Here is a 21837-nt window from a genome sequence, read left to right as displayed (position 1 = left end):
TCACAGGATAGTAGATATTGATGTATTTCAATAGAAATTTGAGAATGCTTTGTGACAGCATATAGTTTGGACCCATTGTGAGCCTGGTGACCTGCCCGTAGGTTCCTGTTGAGTAGGTATCACCTCACTCATTATCTCATTGACTTTATACAGCCACCCTGTGAAATAGGTGTTATTTTTACCATTACTCAGAAGAAGAAAATGCAGCTCGGAGAGCAAAGCAAGCTGCCTGAGGACAGCAGTGGGTCCAGGACCTAAACCCAAACTTATGTGATTTTTCAGCCTGTGCTCTTTCCTTATGAAGCCTATGCTAGTTCTCACCAAACTAAGCACAGAATACAAGCCATGGTCTTCTGAGCCTAATACCACATGTCTCACATCTCCATTGTTTACTCCTATCTTCCTGTAGTCAGTACGCTTTGCCAACCAACTACATCAACGACTCCTCTAGAATACAACAGCATTTTTGTGGAATTTGATTTGTAGCTGATGATCCCTCTTTTGATTCATCTGAAAGATTTCTAAAGCGGTTTTCTACATGTTACTATTTATAAACCATTTTCCAGTACAACGTTCTTTTGTTAATACCAGTATTTTTCTGTAAGTGTGCAAAGCACTGTTAAACAAAATGGATATATATTTTTTTCAATAGCAGAACTTCTTAGAGCTAATTTGTACTAAGACTCTTTTAAAAAATAGTTTAAAAGTATTTATTTATTTTGGGGAGAAAGAGAGAGAGCTAGCACAAGTGGGGGAAGGGCAGAGAGACAGAAGATCTGAAGTAGGCTCCATGCTGTCAGCACAGAGATGGATGCAGAGCTAGAACTCAAGAACTGTGAGGTCATGACTTGAGCCAAAGTCAAGAGTCGGATGCTTAACTGACTGAGCCATTCGGGTACTCCTGTACTAAGAATCTTTAAGAGAAGGGCACAAAGCATGTATTGCCAAATATATTTGATGATCAGAATCTCTTAGAAGGGCGCCTGGGTGACTCAGTCAGTTGAGCATCCAACTTTGGCTCAGGTCACAATCTCACCATGTGTTCAAGCCCCTCATCAGGCTCTGTGCTGACAGCTAGGAGTCTGGAGCCTACTTTGGATTCTATGTGTCAGCTCTGTTTCTCTCTTGTCTCTCAAAAAATAAAATAAAAGCATTAAAAAAAGTAATCTCTTGGAGGAACCCTCATTAATGTCATGTATATTACTAGGTAATGTTCTTTATATATGTTTGCCTGCTCATAGTAATGTGTATTTTGGAGAGGTTCTTTTCTTTGTTTCTGGTTTTGTTTTTATTATAGTAATGATTTGAACCATAAAATATTTTGTTAAAATAAGTGTGAATAATGTCCTCACTTTTAAAAGAGGTGGTACTCATCCGACGTTAGGTGAATCATCAGTTGCTGTTGGATGCTCTGGAAACTGTGTATTTTTTTCTTTTCAAATTTTTATTTAAATTCTAGTTAATTGACATATAATGCAATATTGGTTCCAGGAATAGAATTCAGCGATTCATCCCTTACATACAACATTCAGTGCTCATCACAACTAAGTGCCCTTCTTAATGCCTCTCACCCATCTAGCGCATGCCCCACCAACCTCCCTCCATCAACCCTCAGTTTGTCCTCTTTCAATAAGAGTCTCTTATGGTTTGTTTCCCTCTCTTTCTTTTTCCCCTTCCCATATATTCATCTGTTTTGTTTCTTAAATTCCATATATGAGTGAAGTCATACAGTGTTTATCTTTTCCTGACTGACTTATTTTGCTTAGCATAATATACTCCAGCTGCATCCATATTATTGCAAATGGCAAGACTTCATTCTTTTTGATGATGTTTGTATATACCACATCTTTTTTTATCCATTCATCAGTCAGTGGACATTTGGGCTTTCTTCATAGTTTGGCTATTGTTGATAATGCTGCTATAAATATTGAGGTGTATGTACTCCGTCAAATCTGTATTTTTGTGTCCTTTTGATAAATACTTCATAGTGCAATTGCTATGTCATGGGGTAGTTCTGTTTTTAACTTTTTGAGGAACCTCCATACCATTTTCCAGAGTGGCTGCACCAGTTTGTATTCCCACCAACAATGCAATAGCGTTCCCCTTTCTCCACATTCTCGCCATCACCCATTGTTTCTTGTGTTAATTTTAGTCACTCTGACAGGCATGAGGGGCTATCTCATTGTGGTTTTGATTTGTATTTCCCTGATGGTGAGTGATATTCAGCATTGTTTGATGTGTCTGTTAGCCATCTGGATGTCTTCTTTGGAAAAGTGTCTAGTCATGTCTTCTGCCCATTTCTTCACTGGATTATTTGGGCTTTTTTTGGGTATTGACTTTGCTAAGTTCTTTATAGATTTTGGATACTAACTCTTTATCTGATACGTTATTTGCAAATATCTTGTCACATTCCATTGCCTGTCTTTTAGTTTTGTTGATCTTTTTCCTTCTCTGTGCTTAAGCTTTTTATCTTGATGAAGTCCCAATAGTTCATTTTTGGGAAATATGTATTTCAAAATAAGAAAACAGTCAACTCGATTTTGGTAGAAGGCATTGTTCCTATCTCCTGTCGAGTTTAAGTTAATAGTCAAGGTACTCTCCATCAATACTGTGCATTCTGGATTTTTTGTCTGTTATTTTCCTCTTCTCACATTCCATGGTGCCATATATGTTAAATCTTTTTTAGAAGTGTAAAGTTTACTATCTCTTTGTGTATAGATTGAGGTTATAAATGCTACTTCTCATGTAAATTTAAAGCTCTCAATTTTAGATACTTAATGTAACAACCCTTTTTCTTCTTGGGTTTTCAGGAAACAGACGTGGTACCAGACACCAGGCTCTTGGACAAATTTCATCAGATTACACCTCAGCTGTTTGCTCCAATAGATGAGATGATCCCAAATCCACCACTGGACACTTTGTATGTCATTGACTTTTTTATCGCGTTGGCGATTTGCAACACCGTGGTGGTTTCTGCTCCCAACCAACCACGACAAAAGGTAACGTCTCTGATGAAAACAAGGATCACCTTCCCAAAGAGAACTTCTGGTTTAAATGTACTTGTACTGGCCTTGATGTGTAGATAGTAATTAATACTGTTACTCATGATAATAATAGCTAACATATACCACTTAATCTGTGCTCTGGACATATGTTCTGAGTGATTTACTGATATTAACATGTGTAATCCCTTGGACAACTTCTAAGTTGGGTAATATTACTCTACTCCTCACTATTTTACCACTGAAGTTAGGTAACTATCTGGGGTCACAGAGCCCAGGGTGAGGGGAAGCGGTATTTGAACCCATGAAGAATGACTCAGAGCTGCTCTACTATTTTGGCTCTAGAAGGGTAGCTGATGAGAACAATTCTTATGGAATGCAGCTGTGCTCATTTTGTGTAGTTTCCCTACCAAATTGAAGCTTTCTTGAGGCTCCTGAGACCTCCAACATCATATGTACTACATCAGGCAAAATCTACAGTATTAGATGCATCATCATGTTTCATGATAATGTTTCATGTTTCATGTACCATGGTTAGTTCCAACTCAATTAAAAATCCAACACATTTACAATATACCAAGTTTCTGCAGTTCTCACAAAGGCTAGATTTAAAAAGCCAATTTATAGCTTAGAATGTATGGAAAAACTCATTTTCAATAAAAAGGAAAACTTGTTTTAAAGACTGGTGATTCACCACATGCCGGGCTGTCTTCCACATGCAAAGGACTATCTTTCCTTTGCACACACCCACTGAAATTTCAGTTTGCAGCACAATGCAATTATATTTTTATTTTCCATCAGATTGTCTCCTTTAGGTGACTTCAGAGGTGGGCAGCTTTAATATAAAAATAACTTATTTCCGGGATGCCTAGGTGGCTCACTTGGTTGAGTATTAAGCATCTGACTTCAGCTCGGGTCATGATCTCACAGACCGTGGGTTCGAGCCCCACATCGGGCTCTGTGCTGACAGCTCAGAGCCTGGAGCCTGCTTCGGATTCTGTGTCTCCCTTTTTCTTTGCCCCACCCTCCTCACTCACACACTCTCTTGTTCTCTCTCTCAAAAATAAGTAAACATTAAAAAATTTTTAAAAAATAACTTATTTCCAATAAAGCTTTTACTTGATCAGAAAACTGTTTTTATAAGGTTCTCACAGAGTTGTTCTTTGGAAAGTGGTTATGTACTTAGAGAATAAATTATTGGATATTCTCTTTTCCTCCTCATGTAGCAATTTTTCTCATGCATCTGTTTCCAAAGTAGGTATCTTCTGGTGTTTTCTGTTTGAAAATATTGTTGCATTATCCCCAAAGAACAGAATATTCTGTTGTCTGAAAGAAAATCCCTAGAGCTTTACATAATAGCCTGAGTAAGCTTCATGATATTTTGAGGTAATTACAGACCATAACCATGAAGCTAATCAGAATCTATAAGGAGTATGAAAACCTCATCTGTGACTGTTTCTCTTCATTTCTGAGTTGCTGATAAGTGTGAAAACTGACCAGCATAGGCCCCTCCAACTATCTGAAGATTAATAACATTAGGAAAGCACTTTCATGTCTTGGGCATTTGAGAATGGGAAAACTTTAGGGTCTAACTGGCCTTCATAATCAATATTAAACTCTATGTTTAATCACTGATAAAAGTTAAGAGCTGGAAAAAAATCATGCCACAAATTAGAAAAAAAATATGTAATAGAAATTCACATTCACTGTGAATTTCTGCTGATCAGGTGATAATTTCTGCTGATAACACTTCTCTGAGTAACGTTGTTTACTAGCCTTTTTAAAAAGTCATGGTAACAATCTTTTATAGAATCTGAAAAATAAAAGAGGAAAACAACCCATTTTGTTAATTTTTTGTCTTTCTTTCAATGTTTTAAATGCATATTATCACTCACTTTTTCTCATGTTCATTCAATTTTTATTTAATATCATTCATGCAAATTTTATATTTTTATGGCTTTTCCAATTTTACCCCATAACCTTTATAAACTTTATATTTTATTTATTTTTATTTTTTAATTTTTTTAATGTTTATTTATTTTTGAGAGAGAGAGTATGAACAGGGGAGATGCAGAGAGAGAGGGAGACACAGAATCCAAAGCAGGCTCCAGGCTCTGAACTGTCAGCACAGAGCCTGACTTGGGGCTCAAACTCAAGAACCACAAGATCATGACCTGAGCCAGTCAGACACTTAACTGACTAAGCCACCCAGGTGGCCCATAAACTTTATTTTTTAAATATTGTATAACATCCAGGAAGATTTTTCTGCTTTGCTATTTTTGAATACTTAATTTTTAAATTGCTATTGCTAGGATGTACATAATAAAGATTATGGATTACCTATATTTTAAGTTTTTCATTAGGAAAAATTGCTGTAATATCCCCACTACTAGCAATATTAGCATTTTTTATCTTTTGCTGTCATTTGCCAAATTTCTTTGAACGGTTGTAGAAATTTATAGTGCCATCAACACATTTTTCATTATGTTCATTTTTTTGTTAATGTTTTCTGGGACAGTTTTTTAAAAATGCTTATTTATTTTGAGAAGAGAGAGAGAGAGAGAGAGGACACGAGCAGGGGAGGGGCAGAGAGAGAGAGAGAGAGAGAGAGAGAGAGAGAGAGAGAATCCCAAGCAGGCTCTGTGCTGTCATCAGAGTGAGGCTCAACATCACGGACCTTGAGGTCATGACCTGGGCTGAAATCAAGTGTCGGATGCTTAACCAACTGAGCCATCCAGGCCCCTCTTTTCTGGGGCAGTTTTATGTACAAAGAAGCAGGCTGCTAGCTATCTAAGGAGGGATAATTCTTACTTAAGTTTTTCCTGGTTGGACGTCAACATTGTTCTGAACTGCTTTTGACTATATTATGGAGACCCTCCCAAATTATCTTTCCTAGATTGGACTCTCATCACTGAGTGGAATGCCTATCAAGTCCCTGGAAGAGATTAAAAACCTCTTCCAGAGACTGTCTGTCCGAAGATCAAGTTCTCCGTCACTTGCCAGTGGGAAAGAGCCATCTTCTGGGATCCCAAGTGCCTTTGTGAGCAGACTCTCTCTCTTTAGTCGAATGAAACTGGCTTCACCTGTGGAGGAAGAAGTCTCCCAAACTAGTGAGAGCCCTCAGGGCCCTAGTAACTCTGCTTGCCCCTCGGAGACTGAGACACAGACCAGTGATGCAGACCCCACAGACAGCAAGGTGGAGTCCTCCCCTGCACAGCCTTTGGCCTCCGACCTGTGTTACGAGGCTGAGAGCCCGGACGAGGCGGCCTTGGTGTATGCGGCCCGGGCTTACCAATGCGCTTTACGGTCCCGGACGCCAGAGCAGGTCGTGGTGGACTTCGCTGCTTTGGGGCCACTAACATTTCAACTCCTGCACATCCTGCCCTTCGACTCAGTAAGAAAAAGAATGTCTGTGGTTGTTCGGCACCCCCTTTCCAACCAGGTCGTGGTCTACACAAAGGGTGCTGATTCTGTAATCATGGAGCTGCTCTCTTCCCCGGGTGAGTGCCTACAGAACTGAGAGCAGGGATACGAAGGACTCGGAAATTCAAAGGCCACTCTCGGTGGTTTTATAAAGACAAACAAGTGGATGATTGGGGGGATCGGCTGTACTTGGTAAAGTGGGGGACGCTGCTGAGGATTTGGTGAGAAAGCATGTGAGTTCGGGGGCTGCGCAGACCTGGGTGCAGATCTGACCCAGCTACGTCTTGGTGAAGTCACCTGACTATTTTGTGCCGAAGTGTTCAATAAATGGGGATTGTGGCACCTCTTTTATAGATTTCTCAGGTTTAATGACATAGTGTATGCAATATAGAGACAGCCTTTGTCCAGTGCCTACCAAATGGTAGGTGTTCAGTGAATGGCGGCTAGCATTATTATGGTTATTGTTACTGTTGTTTTTGGTGGTGTGGGAATGGTATTTGTATTAAGTTCATGGTACTTTTCTCCAGGGAGGAAGGAACAAGGGAAAGGTTTATTCTGAGGGCCTCTTTAATAAATGCACATTTGGGATTCAGAACTACAAGGTCTTTTGTTTGTTGTGGGGCAAGCTACCGTTGTTTGGAAAACTGTGTCTTTAATTGGGCAGACTGGTGGGAATACTTGCGTTTTGTTAATTATTTCAGATGGAGCAAGTCTGGAAAAACAACAGATGATAATAAGAGAGAAAACCCAGCAACACTTGGATGACTATGCCAAACGAGGCCTACGCACGTTGTGTATCGCGAAGAAGGTGAGGCTCTCCAGCGCATCTTCTTTGTGCTTCCACTGTGCAGCCATCACTTAATGATGAGCAGGTATCAAAGCCTGATCCAGACAGTTGGGAAAGCCCCCGGATCATGGGCTCTCTGTCCACAGCTTCTTTCTTCCACATGTATTGGCTGCTTGGAGTTTGTTCTCAATGTTTTGCCAGAAGGGCACCTAAAAGTTTGGTTCCCTGAGTTCTCACGTGCTAGAAACCAGAGTATCAACGTCCGTCTGTCATTCTGGGCTCTAGTGAGTATGAAAGACAGTGAGACACATGTAGATCAAAGTATCAGTGCATTAATTGCCATCCATTATAATTTCCCAAATACAGGACTCCTGGAAGCCTGAATTGGAGACTGTCACTAGGACTTTAGACGCATGTGGGGATCTCCCATTTTTCACCCAAATTCTAGTTCTGATGAGCTGCATTAGGGAAGCTGGCGTCCACTGCAGACTCGTAGTCAATATTAGTCAACCAGCTGCATATGGTATAGAATCAGAAGTCAGCCCCACACACGGTTGTAAGAAAAATGAAGAGGTTCAAGATCAAGGCCAAGGGGGAGAAATCTGCCTTTTCAGGTGGAATGATCCTGCCACTGATAAAAATGCAGCCCACTAGTTGTCAGGTTTTTCCTAAGTCAGATTGCCTTGTGAGTAAGAATAAGTAGATAGAGAAATCGCCTCACCGCCTCTACTTCCTGTTGCTTTATGAGAACTGAAAGGTGGATTTCTCCCTCTATAGCAACCTGAAGAAAAACGGAAAATGTATCATCAGTTCCTTCTCCAGGAATTCCATTTAATATTTTTGGAAGAGTACTTCCTAGCTCCACTCACACAGCTGCTTCTCTCCTTTCAACTTTATAAATAGCTAACTCCATAAACGAATCATCAAAAGATATTAGCAGTGCTGCTGGCTACGTAATACCTCAAGCTGAGCAGTCCTGACACCGCTTTCTCAACTGCACCATTAGAATCTTTCTAGGTTTAACGACCACGTGGAGATCTCTTCCAGCTGCATACCCCCTGGCTTGTTAGATTAACCCACTTTCATCACATATGATGCCTAGAATTTCCAAGAGATATGGAGCTATAGTGTCCACACATTATCAGTGTTAAAGCGTCTGATCACGGAGCGTGGGAAGCTTGTGACCAGGTGGCATGAGGCTACGGATCTGGTATCAGTATGTCTAGAGAGAGGAATTCCTAAAACAGGTTGACGGTTTGATACTTTGCTAGTGTTCAGTCCTGGCGGGATCCTGCAAGATGCTCTGGCCTGTCTCAGCTCTTTCCTCCACCCTAGGTCATGAGTGACGCTGAATACACAGAATGGCTGAGGAACCATTTTTTAGCTGAAACCAGCATTGACCACAGGGAAGAGTTACTCCTTGAATCCGCCATGAGGTTGGAGAACAAGCTAACTTTACTTGGTAGGTAGACTTTGTTGTGTTATCTGAATAGACAATTTTGAAAAACACTGGGTGTCTCTAAGGAAGTTATTCACCAGTATTTTCTCCCCCTGCTTTGATTTCATAGAGCAGATAGTTCTGTCTGCCATGTCCTGTCTGATCTCTACCCAGTTTCCAGTTTTCATTCTGTTTTCCACTACAATGAACTAGACTTCATTTATGGTGGGATCAGGGTGGTCGTCCTTAAGATCATTAAAACCTTATCACTTTAACTCAGACTACCAAGTCACATAAATATCCCAGTTCCTTCTGGTTCAAGAGGATTTCCAGCTAAAGTTTCTTGACAGGCATTGGATAAGGTACTGAATATGTGTTGTCTTTTTGAATCTGCACAACAAGTCTCTATCCTGTTTAGAGGACACTTGGGGCACAGATCAGTTTGTTGACACGTTCAGAGTCACATGGTAACAGGTGACAGAGCTACAAAGAAACTCAGACCTATTTAGCAACAGGGCCTGTGTTCTTGGTTCCTACCTGCAACTGGACCAATGAAATTTGTTTCTCTCCTCTTACTTCCTGATTGCTGGTGAAAGTTGCACCTCTTTTCTCAGACTGAGCTGTGTCTTGAAATCATCTGGGGCACTTTAAAAGATACTAGTGCAGGGTGCCTGGGTGGCACAGTTGGTTAAGCGTCCCACCTTGGCTCAGGTCATGATCTCATAGTTGGTTAGTTTGAGTCCTGCATCAGGCTCTGCACTGAAGCACAGAGCCTGGCTCGGATCCTCTCTTCTCTCTCTCTGCCTTTCACCCACACTCACATGCTCACTCTCTTGCTTTCTCTCAAAAATAAATAAGCAATAGAAAAATATATTTTAGGGGTGCCTGGGTGGCGCAGTTGGTTAAGCAGCCAACTTCAGCCCAGGACATGATCTCACAGTTTGTGGGTCTGAGCCCCACATCAGGCTCTGTGCTGACAGCTCAGAGCTTGGAGCCTGCTTCAGGTTCTGTGTCTCCCTCTCTCTCTCTGCCCCTCCCCACTTGCACTCAGTCTCTCTCTCTCTCTCATAAACAAACATTAAAAAAAATTTTTTTTAGTGAAAAAAGAACTGCATCCTATTCTCAGGGATTCTGATTAGGTTGGTCTGATGTGTGATTGGGACATTTGAATTTTTAAAAACTCTCCAACGAGTGCTGAGCCAGCCAAGGTTGAGAACCACTGTCTCCGAGTCTGGACATCTAGATTCTAATCTAAGTGCTAACATACCAAGAGACCAGTATCGGAGCTCCCTTCCTCTGGTTCAGAGAAAACAACGATCTCACTTTGTATCGAGCCACTAGAGTAATAGTACTGCCTGTCCTGCGTCCTTTTTCTGTCACAGCATCAGTAGTATGTGTCCACCTTTCCTCACCTGAACTCCAAACTCAAAAACACTCTGTGGATTTAGTGCCAGAAGTCATTTAGCTATAAAAATCAGGCCTGATTTGACAAGCTTTTGTAAATCTTTATTATCCTAATTAGTGTGAACATTTGAAAGCTTTTGACGCAAAGATTACTATGCTTGATTAACAGGTATTTCAAAATATGATAGATGAACTCTATTACCTTCATAAAACCAGAACATTTTTGAATTCCAAAACTTATCTGGCCCCAATTGTTTTAGAAAAGGGAATTATGGACTTATACTATCTATTCTTAAATGTTTTTATTTTACTTTATTTTTGAGAGAGAGAGAGAGAGAGAGACAGCATGCGCAGGGGAGGGTCAGAGAGAGAGGGAGACACAGAATCCGAAGACAGGCTCCAGGCTCTGAGCTAGCTGTCAGTGCAGAGCCCGATGCGGGGCTCAAACCCACGAACTGTGAGATCATGACCTGAGTAGGACTGAGCCACCCGGGCGCCCCTATAATATCTATTTTTAATGCTCTTTCATAATAAAAGCCACTTATTGGCAAGAACATTCTTTGAAAGCCTGTCCTTACCTTGGGGGTATCACAGAATTACAAAATTGTAGAGAAAGGTTACATAAGTAACTGAAAGGAGTCCCCCTCAGTGAACAGAGAGGAAAGCTTGCAGGAAGAGAACAAGCAAGTTTAATGAGCTCATTGATTCCTAAAGCTTCCCTCCAAGAGTAGTACTTTGTATATGATTTTAGTCTGGGTCTTCACATTTCTTTGAATCCTTGGAAGCTACTGGACAGTTCGTGTAGTTCAGGATGCAGTTCAATCACAACCTAGGTGAGCTTGTACCAGCTTTGTCTTCTCACAAGCTCTGTTGCACTTTGGCTGTTTTTTTAGGCGCTACTGGAATTGAAGACCGCCTGCAGGAGGGAGTCCCCGAGTCTGTAGAAGCCCTTCAAAAAGCCGGCATCAAGATCTGGATGCTGACCGGGGACAAGCAGGAGACAGCTGTCAACATTGCTTATGCCTGCAAACTCCTGGAGCCGGACGACAAGCTCTTTATCCTCGATGCCCAGAGTAAAGTATGTGTAATAAGATTGAGTCCGTCTTTTTTTTTTTTCCATAGCCAGGGGAGCAGTTGTGATTTGATGAATGGAAGGAGGAGAAAAAAAAACCCAATAACCATTAGCTCCTTGATAGTTATTTCTTCTATCCAGCAACCTAGTTTGTGCTTGGGAGTGTACCATAGCTCTTCTAAAGGCTTCATGGTTAAACATGATTCAAAGGAATTATTGCTAAAGAAAGTTGCCTTTTTCTTTTTTATCTGCTTCCCCCACCGCCGCTCACATTGAATTTCCAGAAATTTGACAAGATTTAGTCCATCATGACAAACTATATCGAGTTCTGGGACAGGAGTATACTGCTGTTTCAAGTTGAGGGGAAGTGATGATTTCTATCAGAATCAGGTGACTAAATTAATATTTTTATGCTTAATTCCAAAAATAAACTCTCAGGATAATTATGCCCTCTAGTGGTAATTCTTAGGTAGTGCTGTTGAGAATATCAAGTTTGTAGAACTGTTTTAAGGGAAGGAGAAAATTTTTTTTTTCCTTAAGGAGTTTAAGAACTTTGAATCCAGCTTATTTTTTTCATAATTATCCCTGCCACACACCCCCATTAAACTCGAATACAAGTGTTCTAATGAGTTGAATAGGCATTTTTTCCCCTTAGTTTTCCAGTATAGTAATAACCTGAGATCTGTGCATGTTGCTTAATTAGCTTGGAAAGGCTTTCTCCCTCCTTCCTCGAAGTCAGACTTAATCAGTGGCATCCGTTCTCTGCCAGCAGCCTACCTCTCAGAAACCCTTTAGAGCTTCCTGTCTGGATCACTTCGTGGGGCTCTGTCACAGGCTGCCATGTTATTATGATCGGGCCTCAGTCAATCCCTAACCAGATCGTATATTTTAAGGAAAGAGAAGTTTCCTTATTCAATGCAGAGTGGATTCTCCTTGGCAGCTGGCTATGGTCCAGAGAGGCATAACCACCACCTACAGTCAGCTCCTAGTCCCAGCCGGGTCTGAGCACAAGAAAATTGTCATCAGTCATTTTAGCCACTAAGATGGATGTGCCCTATGGCTGGTTAGACCCTGGTTCATTTACTTGGTCTGCCAAGTGATCAGGTATGTGACCTTGGAGAGTTTTCTCCTGGACCTTTTCCCTAACCTGCGTTGTAAGAGTAACATCTGTTTCATAGGGTCATTGTAGGCATTAAATGAAAAAATCTCAGTGGTAAATTAAACATGTAGTACCTGTCAGAAAGGGTTCAATGAACATTGAAAAGGAAATGTCAATTCTTTTTGTTTGATTTCAACTTTGACATTTTTATGAGCAATAAAATCATTAGGATTATAGAACTTATTTGTAAACACACAATTTATAGTTAAAGATATTTGAAACTACCAACATCAAGAAGTCTCTATAGGGTACCCACTGTGGACTGTTCTAAGTATAAAAAATACATTTTTTTTTAATTATCAAAAGCTATTCCACCTATGTGAATGTTTCAGGTAACTAAACAGAGAGCAGTGAACACAATTTAGTTTTATGGTGACTCAAGTCCATGCACATAAAATGCCAGGCACATAGTAGGGATTTAGCCCATACTGACAAACTATATCAAGTTCTGGGACAGGATTATACCTCTATATTATTTTCATTGTCTCCCCCACCCACCTCTCCCCATGCTGAGTTAAAAAAGAAAGATCACGGACCTAGTTGGCCAGTTAATGAAGAAATTGCTTCTGTGACCTTCAGAGTGAGGCCAGAAGCCAGTAGAACAGCTGCTCATGTCTGTAGCGTAGTACCTCAAGCCTTATGACTTTCCATCAACTCCTGTTCCTAAATCTGCTCACTGGATTACAGTGAATGTCGCCACTTACAAACTTTACATAGATTCCATTCTCATAAAAGTCCTGGGTCTGTTTTTGGGGGGGGAAAGGTTAATATAATTATATATTACATTATTTATTGCCTTCTGATATATAAAGGCCTTTTAGGATTCATCGCTTAATTTTTTAAGTTTTGTTTTTATGATTTCATTTATAATTTTTTCCTTAGAGAGTAACTTTATTTTCATGTTAATTAGAATCCATAAAAGGCTTTCTTACACGTGATCTTACTTGACAGTTATAACAAGTACACAGTTCAGGTAAAATTATCCTCAATTTTACACCATGAAACGCCAAAAGAGTGTGATTTGTCTAAGTACCCACAGGTGATTACTTGTCAAGCATATGTTTTGCTTTGAATTACGTATTATATAATCTATACGCATCTGTAGTTATTCTCGTTACTCATGGGGTTCCATTTTTACAGTTGCTGCAAATGCTGTAATTAGTGAACACTGAACCAAACATGGGATTAGGCTCCCATAAGCCTCTGGTTTCAACATTTAGTCAACTAATCAATATATAACCTTGTTCCCTGTGTGTTTCTGTTTAAAAAATTTTATTATATAAAATTAAATATATATATTTTAAAATTTTTATTTATTAATATAATAAATTATAATATTGAATTTATGGCCAACAGCACTTTAACTCATGCCTGCATAAAGCTTATCTAACATGCATATTTTCTCTATAAAGCAGATCACAACCTTCTTGTACACAGGACCCCGAGACAGCACTATGCACTTAAGCTATGCTTGGAGGCCATTTAAAACAGTGAAATTAACAAAAAGCACAAACATGCAGGAAATGTGTCACCAAACTGTGAAAAGGACATTTGTTTATAGTACGGGAGCTGACATAAGAAGATAGAGCATCACCTTGTTCAGTTTCAGCCGGAGTCACATCATGTGACTAAAATTTTTCTATCTGTTCATGTTTACAAATGATCATGAAAACACTACAAGTATTGATTGTAGGATTACGGATAAATTTTAGCACATAGGTAAATTCATAGATATGGAATCCACAAGTAATAAAGATTGACTGTGTGTGTATGTATGTTTCTATAATGAAAATGTAATTTAGAGAACTAAATACATTCTCAAATAAGAGGATAAAAATGTCTGTCATCATTGTTTAAACATAAAACTACAGATAATTTATGTTCATATTTTAGAGGGCTTCCACTCAAGACTGTATTCTGAGCACCCTGAGCATACAAAGACTGTAATTATAGTATTGTATAGTATTGTAAGTATTGTTTCACTTAACAAATACCTTAAATATCATCTCATGTTAATAGGTGTGCTGATTTTCAATGACTGAAGGGTATATTACCTTCTAAATTTATCATTTAAATGTAACCAAACTTAAGATTTTTTTTAAATTAATATTTTACTATTATATGTTGAGCCTATAAAGGGTATTTTTTTTTCATCTTTTCCTCAGAAGCTTTTGACATGTATGGGACCAGGTTTGTTCCTAAGATAAAAGTTGCTGGGTCCCTCCATTTAAAGTTGGATCTCTTGTCTGTCACTTATGTAGTTATTGAATCCTTGTGTCATACTATTTACCCATATTTACTCCTTCCTGTCTATTTTGTTTTGTTGTGGGTTGAGAAATGCTTGATTAAACAGCAATTGAAATAAGAATGAATGACCTGTGAGTGAGGGGCTCTCTTAAGAATCAACTTTTTCAGTTTTTCCTTTTTTTTGTTTTCTTTCCATCTTAATGTCTAAACTTTAATGCAATGCCCCTGGATTTTGTTAGGCTAGGTCCCTAGTGGTCACTTGACACAATAGTTTCTGGATAATTTTATTGTCAGTCTTCTTGAGTAGAATCCATCCAATGGGTATTTATTGAATGTCTGATGTGGCCCTCTCTTAGGCATTGTGAAGGCTTCAAAGGTAAATTAAAAACTATATCTCTCTTTACAGCACTTTTTAACTACATGGGGTGAAGAGAGTGGAGGGATGTACACAACAAACATGACAAGCACCACTGAAAACATCCCAACCAGAACATAAGCTCCATGAGGGCAAGGATCTCCTGGTGCTTGTTGACCAATCCCAGTGCCTAGGATGTTTTCTAGTATAATGTGGTTTCTCAATAAATGCTTAGTGAATGAGTGGATGAATAAATGTTGAGTCCAAAAGAAGATAAAAATAGTAACTCTTGTTTTTCAACTCCTGTTCCATGCCTTACACTAGGAGTTTTGCACACATTATTTCACTTCTTCACAATGACATTATGATGTGCAGACATTAGCATTTTTCAGATGAGAAAGCTGAGGCCCGGAGAGGTTACATAATTTTCCTGAAGTCAAAAAAATAGTAAATGGTAGAAAAAGACCAAAGGACTCTTGGGAGCTCCTTGTACAAGTAAAGAAATTCTCAGCTATCCTTAGTCGCAGAATTGGGGGTGAGAGGTCTCTTCCATCCTGTTAACCGATTCTCACATACACACAGAAATATCTGAGGAAGAGCTGGGAGGTCTTCAAAAGTAACTGGGTTGAGGAAGTATCTGGGGTTGCCTTTGTATAGCAGTTGCTAAAGGATGACAATGATAAATTTAGTTGGGTATGGCCACCAAGGGAACCCTCAGACCAACCGTCTTTGCCTCTTGTTTCAAGGATGCCTGTGAGATGCTGATGAGCACAATGTTGAAAGAACTTCAGAAGAAGAGTCCAGCCTCTCCAGAGCGAGCCTCTTTAAGGGAGGGTTTACACCAGGCCCCAGCCACACAGGACTCAGGGCTGCGGGCGGGGCTCATCATCACTGGGAAGACCCTGGAGTTCGCCCTGCAGGAGAGTCTGCAGAGGCAGTTCCTGGAGCTGACTGCCTGCTGCCAAGCTGTGGTCTGCTGCCGGGCCACCCCCCTGCAGAAAAGCGAGGTAGTGAAATTGGTACGCAACCATCTCCAGGTGATGACGCTGGCCATCGGTGAGTGTGGATGGTGCCATGCCCGGGGCTGATCCTTCTGCTCCGTCCTTCCTTCTGTACCTCTGTTTACCCTTCTGTCTGTCGGTCCCTTCCCTCCCTCACTTTCCTTCTACCTTTTCTCCCTGACTCACTCCCTGTCCTCCATCCTTCCCCTCTTCCCTTCATCACCTATTTGACCACTTGCTTTGAACCACGTGGTAGGGATTGGTGTGGAAAACAACATAGTAGGACTTTGGGTTATACGCCCGAGGGCCCCAAATCAACTAAGTTGAGTAAAGGTACTGAATCATAAAACTGAAAAACCTAAGAGTTCTGCCTTCAGAAAAGTTAAATTCAGGGACATGAACAAATCATTTATTTATTCATTCAGCAAATACTTATTGAGAGCCTTCTGGGTACCAGACATTTTTCTAGGCATTGGAGATAAAGGAAGATATAAAATAGACAAAGTACTTTTTCCTAAGGAGCTTATATCCAGTAGGAGGCATATAGTAAAAAATGAAACAAAACAAAAAAGCCATAAATATATATCAGATAGTGACAAATGCTTAAAAAAATAAAGCCGAGCTGGGGGATATAGAGCACTCGGGGAGGGAGGGGGGCTGAGACCATCTCACTGAAAAGGTTACATGTGGGCAGAGACTTGGGGTGATTATGGAGCTATGGGAGGTCTGAGGTGAGGACAGTGAACGTGAAGGCCATGGGCCGAATTTGGGGTGCCTCAAGGCCAAAGGTTAAGCGAAGGGAAGAGTTTTCTAGGTGAGTGATGGGAAGAGAGGTGGCCAGTGGCCAAATCACGTAGGGTCCTGGAGACCATTACACATTTTTGGCTTTTATCTGAAGAGGCAGGGAGTCCTGGGAGAACATTGAGAGGGTCCCATGGCTGCTGTGTTGAGAGTGACTGTCAGGTGCAAGGACACAGGCAAGGAGGCCAGTTGAGAGGCTACTGGAGTAATTCAGGCAAGAGATGGTGGTGACTTGAGCCCAGACAAGACATGTGACATAGTCAAATAATAGACATGGCTTGAAAACAGAGCTGGGGACATATGCTGATGAATTTGATGTGTTGTGCAATCGAAGGAATTAAAGGAAACAGGAAAATTTTTGTCTCTGAGAACAGAAAGGAAATGGAGGGAGGAGAGCCGGGGAATCAGGAACGGAGACATATGCGTGTTAAATCTGAGCAAGCCCATTAGAGATCTGAGCAGGGATGTGTCAGGTGGACAGCTCGATATGAAGTCTGGAATTTAGCAATGAGGGATTGGCTGGAGATATAAATCTGGGACTTAGAAGTCTAGATGATACTTAAGGTCTGGCTAGTAGATGTGATCGCCACAAATGAGCATAAATGGAGGAGAGAAGCTGTGTGAGATTAAGCTCCGAGATACTCCAGTGTTCAGAAAATGGCAAGATGAGGACTTCGCCGTTTGTCATAGTTCCTGTTTTCAGTCATCCTGGAGTAAAGAACCAGGATTAGAGTGGAATTTTGTTCAGCTGTCTTATTGAATGAACATATAAATGAATGAATTGTTCAAGCCCCTGGATCCAGATGTTGTTGAGGCTAAGAATCCCTGGACACGTCAATTACATCATTTGAATTAGGTGCCCATCTCTGAGCCAATTACTGAGGTCAGAGAACAGATGATGTTAATTGTCTAGGCCCAGGTCAGTTCCCATTGTACATCTGGGGGTTTGTTCCATCCTAATAAACCACATGGACTCAGAGTTCCCAAGGAAAATCAAGATACTCTTACCAGAAAACAGTGAAAGATCAGTGGGTATTGGGGGAAAACAAATGTTTATTACCAACAGGAATGTAATACTTTTCCTTAAGGAGCTTCCAATGTGTTGGGGAGACCAAGAAATATATACCAGCCATAATATCATATGATTGGTATGATAGAGACACGCAGATATGCAGGGCGGTGCCGGAGCCTAAGGAAGAGGCATCTGATCAGAAGGGAAGATGAGAAGGACTTCCCAGAAGAAGTGATGTCTAAGCTGAGGGCGAAAGCAATTGAAATCCAGCCATGTGAGGTAGGGGTGGTGAGGGCAGTGTTGTAGGATATGGAAACCGCATGTTCAGTGCCTGGAAGGAGCAGCAGGGGTGTCCAGAAAATTGAAAGTAGAGTGAGTGGCATGGCAAAAGGGGAGATCAGTCCAGACAGGAACCCGAGCATGAAGGAATTTTAGGGTGCTGTTGAGTCTGGAATTCGTCCTCATGGCAGTGGGGTGCCACATTTAATTTCTCTTTAACTAGCTTCCCAGGTAATTTGCAGACACAGGATTAACTTTGAAGGATTTGTTTGCTTGAGTGGCCACTACTGTTTTGCACAGTCTGTGTCTGTTCTTTACCCTGCATACATTTCTCACCTTTTCTTCTGTCTCCTGAAGGTGACGGTGCCAATGACGTCAGCATGATACAGGTGGCCGACATTGGGATAGGGATCTCTGGTCAAGAAGGCATGCAGGTGAGTGTATTGTGCACCCAAGTGCCATGAACTTCGCCTGCCTACTCAAGGGCAACATATTTTCACGATTTCATCTCTGGTGGAGAGTAAGGCTGGCTGTGGCTAGATCAGGAGTGGGACACAGGAAGTGTGTCTCTTCATTCATTCATTCATTATTTACTGTGTGGGTATTAGGGTATTTTCCTGGGTCATTTTAACCATGTAGTTCTCTTACTCAGTTTTACAAATGTAGCTCATCTGGAACATAAAAAAGTATATATATATATATATATATATATATATATATATGTACACATATATGTATATATATAGATATGTATTTAGCCCTGTAATAGCTATGTGATTTTTTAATTTTAAAGATATTTTCTTATGGTTGTATTTTATTTTTAAAATTTAAATTCAAGTTAGTCAACATATACTGTAGTCTTGGCTTCAGGAGTAGAACCCGGTGATTCGTCTCTTATATATGGCTCCCAGTGCTCCTCCCCAAAAGTGCCCTTCTTAATGCCCAGCACCCCTTTAGCCCATCCCCCCTCTCCCCTGCCCTCAGTTTATTCTAGCTGTGTGACTTTTGACACTGATGGGAGCTACTAAGGATTTGAATAAAAGACCTACAGACCTCAAGGGGGAAGGAGAGAGATGATATTTGAGAATGAGGGGGTGCTATTTTTATGTGTGTGTGCATACAAGTGTGCACATTAGATAGTGTTTTAGGCACAAAATTCAGATAAAAGCTGGTCCAGTGAATGCTTTTCATGTATGGAGCAAATGCTGTGAGAAGAAGATAGGACAGAGGCTTAGGGTTTCCAGAGAGTTGTAAGTTACGACATGCTCTACAACAGTTGAGAAATTCAATGATCTCTTTGTGGGGCACATTATACATTGTTACACAGTATCATGCCTACGATACTTTTCATAATCTTCTCACTGAGGGAGAAGCAGATGCATATTGTAATGCATGACATTCTTGCTCTGGATGCTGCTTTCCAGGCAAGTACATCTGCTGAAATTGCATCCCAAGTGGTAGCCAAAGAGAAGTCTTGTTTCATGTGACCAGATTGAAAAGCTGCATAGTCACTCCAGGCAGACCACTAAGGCTCTGTGTTCATGAGTTTTGTTTTGTTTTGGTTTGGTTTGGTCTGCGTGTAAGGTTTAAACAACAGATCGGACCAGCTGGAGCTAACTGATCGGACAGCCAGGCCGCCATGTCGTGTCTGTTTTAACACATTGGATCGCTCAAGGTGGCATTCTCTCCCCCTTGTCTCTGCAGGCTGTGATGGCCAGTGATTTTGCCATTTCTCAGTTTAAGCATCTCAGCAAGCTCCTCCTTGTCCACGGGCACTGGTGCTATACACGGCTTTCCAACATGATTCTGTACTTTTTCTACAAGAACGTGGTATGTAGCTCCAGGGAATCTGCCCCTTCGCCCTTTGCACTTTCTTATTCTGCTAGCATAAGGTATGAGGAGGTAGCGCCCTGTGTTAAACAGCTTTGCTCGCTGATGTTTGGGGAGGAGCGGGGAGCACTCCTGCCGCCTTACCAGAAATAAGCTGCGAATGTGCTACATTTCAGCTGCTGACAGAAAATTGCTAGGCTTGTCCATCTGCTGGCGTTTTCTATTCCCTGTGCTTTTAAATTCAATTAAGCCCTGTCTGGTTCATTTAAGACCTAACTATTGACCTTCTATGAAAAGGTAGTGACAAGCAGAATTATGAAACGCTTAATGCTGCCTGTCAGTAAAGAATGAAAAGGTTTGCTTCCATTTTGCAGGAGATACCGAAAAATACCTGCCCTCCTCAAACTGAGATCCTATGCTGTATACTGATGGCGCAGTTATAACGCCTTCGCCTGTAGCTGGCTAACGCAAATGAAGAACTCTCTGGCAAATCTGCAAAATGCATTTGCAGTTGGGAGTTATTTGATGGTCAGGGAACTAATTTTGATTATGGAATTCCTAAAGGGGCAGCATTTGATGAGAAGTCCGAGCTTTTGATCTTTGACATAGCATTTAAATTTCAGTCTCCTCTTTTATAAGATCATGTTGACCTTAGATTGCTTCACTTAAGTTCCTTCCGGGCAGAGTGATTATGTAAATATGTCATGATTTCTACACTAAATTTATTCTTAGCCTTCAAAGTCAATAGACAGTGTGTTAATAATAATAATATAAATTTACACCACTCTATTGAAATATCACCTTTAGGAAAAAAATAACTTCAGTAGGTCATTTTTCAGATATTCCAAATGTGTCATTTAGATCTGTGTGTGTGTGTGTGTGTGTGTGTGTGTGTGTGTGTGTGTGTGTGTTTCTGTCTGTCTGTCTGTCTGCTAGTCAGCAAAACATTTTATTTATCCTATAGCACAATTAGCTTTTTTAAAATTCTAGGACTGGGGCACCTGGGTGGCTCAGTCAATTAAGCGGCCGACTTCAGCTCGGGTCATGATCTCATGGTTCATGTGTTCAGACCCTGGGTTGGGCTCTGTGCTGACAGCCCAGAGCTTGGAGTCTGCTTCAGATTCTGTGTCTCCCTTTCTCTCTGCCCCTCCCCTACTCATGCTCTGTCTCTCTGTTTCTCAAACATTAAAAAAAATTTTTTTTTAATTCTGAGACCTAATGGTCACTGACTTCTAGAGGAGAGGGCTCTTTCCCAAGTTTATTTATTTTTGAGAGAGACACACACACACACGGAGTGTGAGCAGGGGAGAGTCAGAGAGAGAGGGAGACACAGAATCAGAAGCAGGCTCCAGGCTCTGAGCTGTCAGCACGGAGACTGACGCAGGCCTCGAACCCATGAACTGTGAGATCATGACCTGAGCTGAAGTTGGCTGCTTAACCAACTGAGCCATCCAGGCGCCCCTCCCAAGTTTTTTGTAAAATACTTTTGCATTTTTCTACCTTCTCCTCTTGTGGTGTAGCTCCCCTCCCCCACCTCCCATTAAACCCAGATTAGACCCAAGGGCTAAGAAACACTACTATTAGAAAGAGAGGTGCCATGTACTCATAGAGAGTGGGGCAGTGTTTAGTAGTAGAGACTCTGTCACAAGGGAACAAAGGCCCGGGAGCACAGATGGAAAGCCATCTCTCTGCTGTGGAACCCTTGATGGCCTTTCCCACTGATAACTTCCCAATTGATTTCTACCTCTCTTATACCTAGCAATACAGTGAATGCTTTATAAACTATGGAGAAAAATGCCCAGTACCAGAACCCATTCAAGTAACTTATCTTTCTAAGACTGGTTCTTGGGTCTTAGACAACTTTTGAGATACTGATAAAGACTATGAATTCATTTCCCAAAGCACATATACCCAAATTAATACATTTTCAGGAGCAGGATATAGTCTATGTCCATAGACCTCAGACTTAGGATTGGTCTAAGGACTGTGGCCACTATCCTAAAGTATTCTAGTGTGTCTGGAATGAC

General features: G+C 40.9%; 1 protein-coding gene across 5 annotated transcripts in view; it reads left to right on the top strand.

Moving 5' to 3' along the window:
- Positions 1-21837, top strand: part of ATP10D (ATPase phospholipid transporting 10D (putative)) — a 109584-nt gene that overhangs the window by 69825 nt on the left and 17922 nt on the right. For all 5 annotated transcript variants that reach the window (XR_003911541.1, XM_029946203.1, XM_029946193.1 and 2 more), the window contains 8 exons: positions 2811-2999; positions 5899-6502; positions 7127-7233; positions 8548-8674; positions 10948-11132; positions 15634-15943; positions 18338-18414; positions 19685-19810. Coding sequence is in view for 4 of the 5 variants with exons in the window: in XM_029946203.1 (XP_029802063.1) it covers positions 2811-2999; positions 5899-6502; positions 7127-7233; positions 8548-8674; positions 10948-11132; positions 15634-15943; positions 18338-18414; positions 19685-19810 (1725 nt within the window). In the remaining variant the exon portion in view is untranslated. The remainder of the gene's footprint in view (positions 1-2810; positions 3000-5898; positions 6503-7126; positions 7234-8547; positions 8675-10947; positions 11133-15633; positions 15944-18337; positions 18415-19684; positions 19811-21837) is intronic.

Source organism: Suricata suricatta, chromosome 1, assembly GCF_006229205.1.
Source record: "Suricata suricatta isolate VVHF042 chromosome 1, meerkat_22Aug2017_6uvM2_HiC, whole genome shotgun sequence".
In the NCBI taxonomy this organism is placed as follows: Eukaryota; Metazoa; Chordata; class Mammalia; order Carnivora; family Herpestidae; genus Suricata; species Suricata suricatta.
The sequence above is the reverse complement of the archived record's forward strand: the minus strand, read 5'-3'. Positions and strand labels throughout refer to the sequence as shown.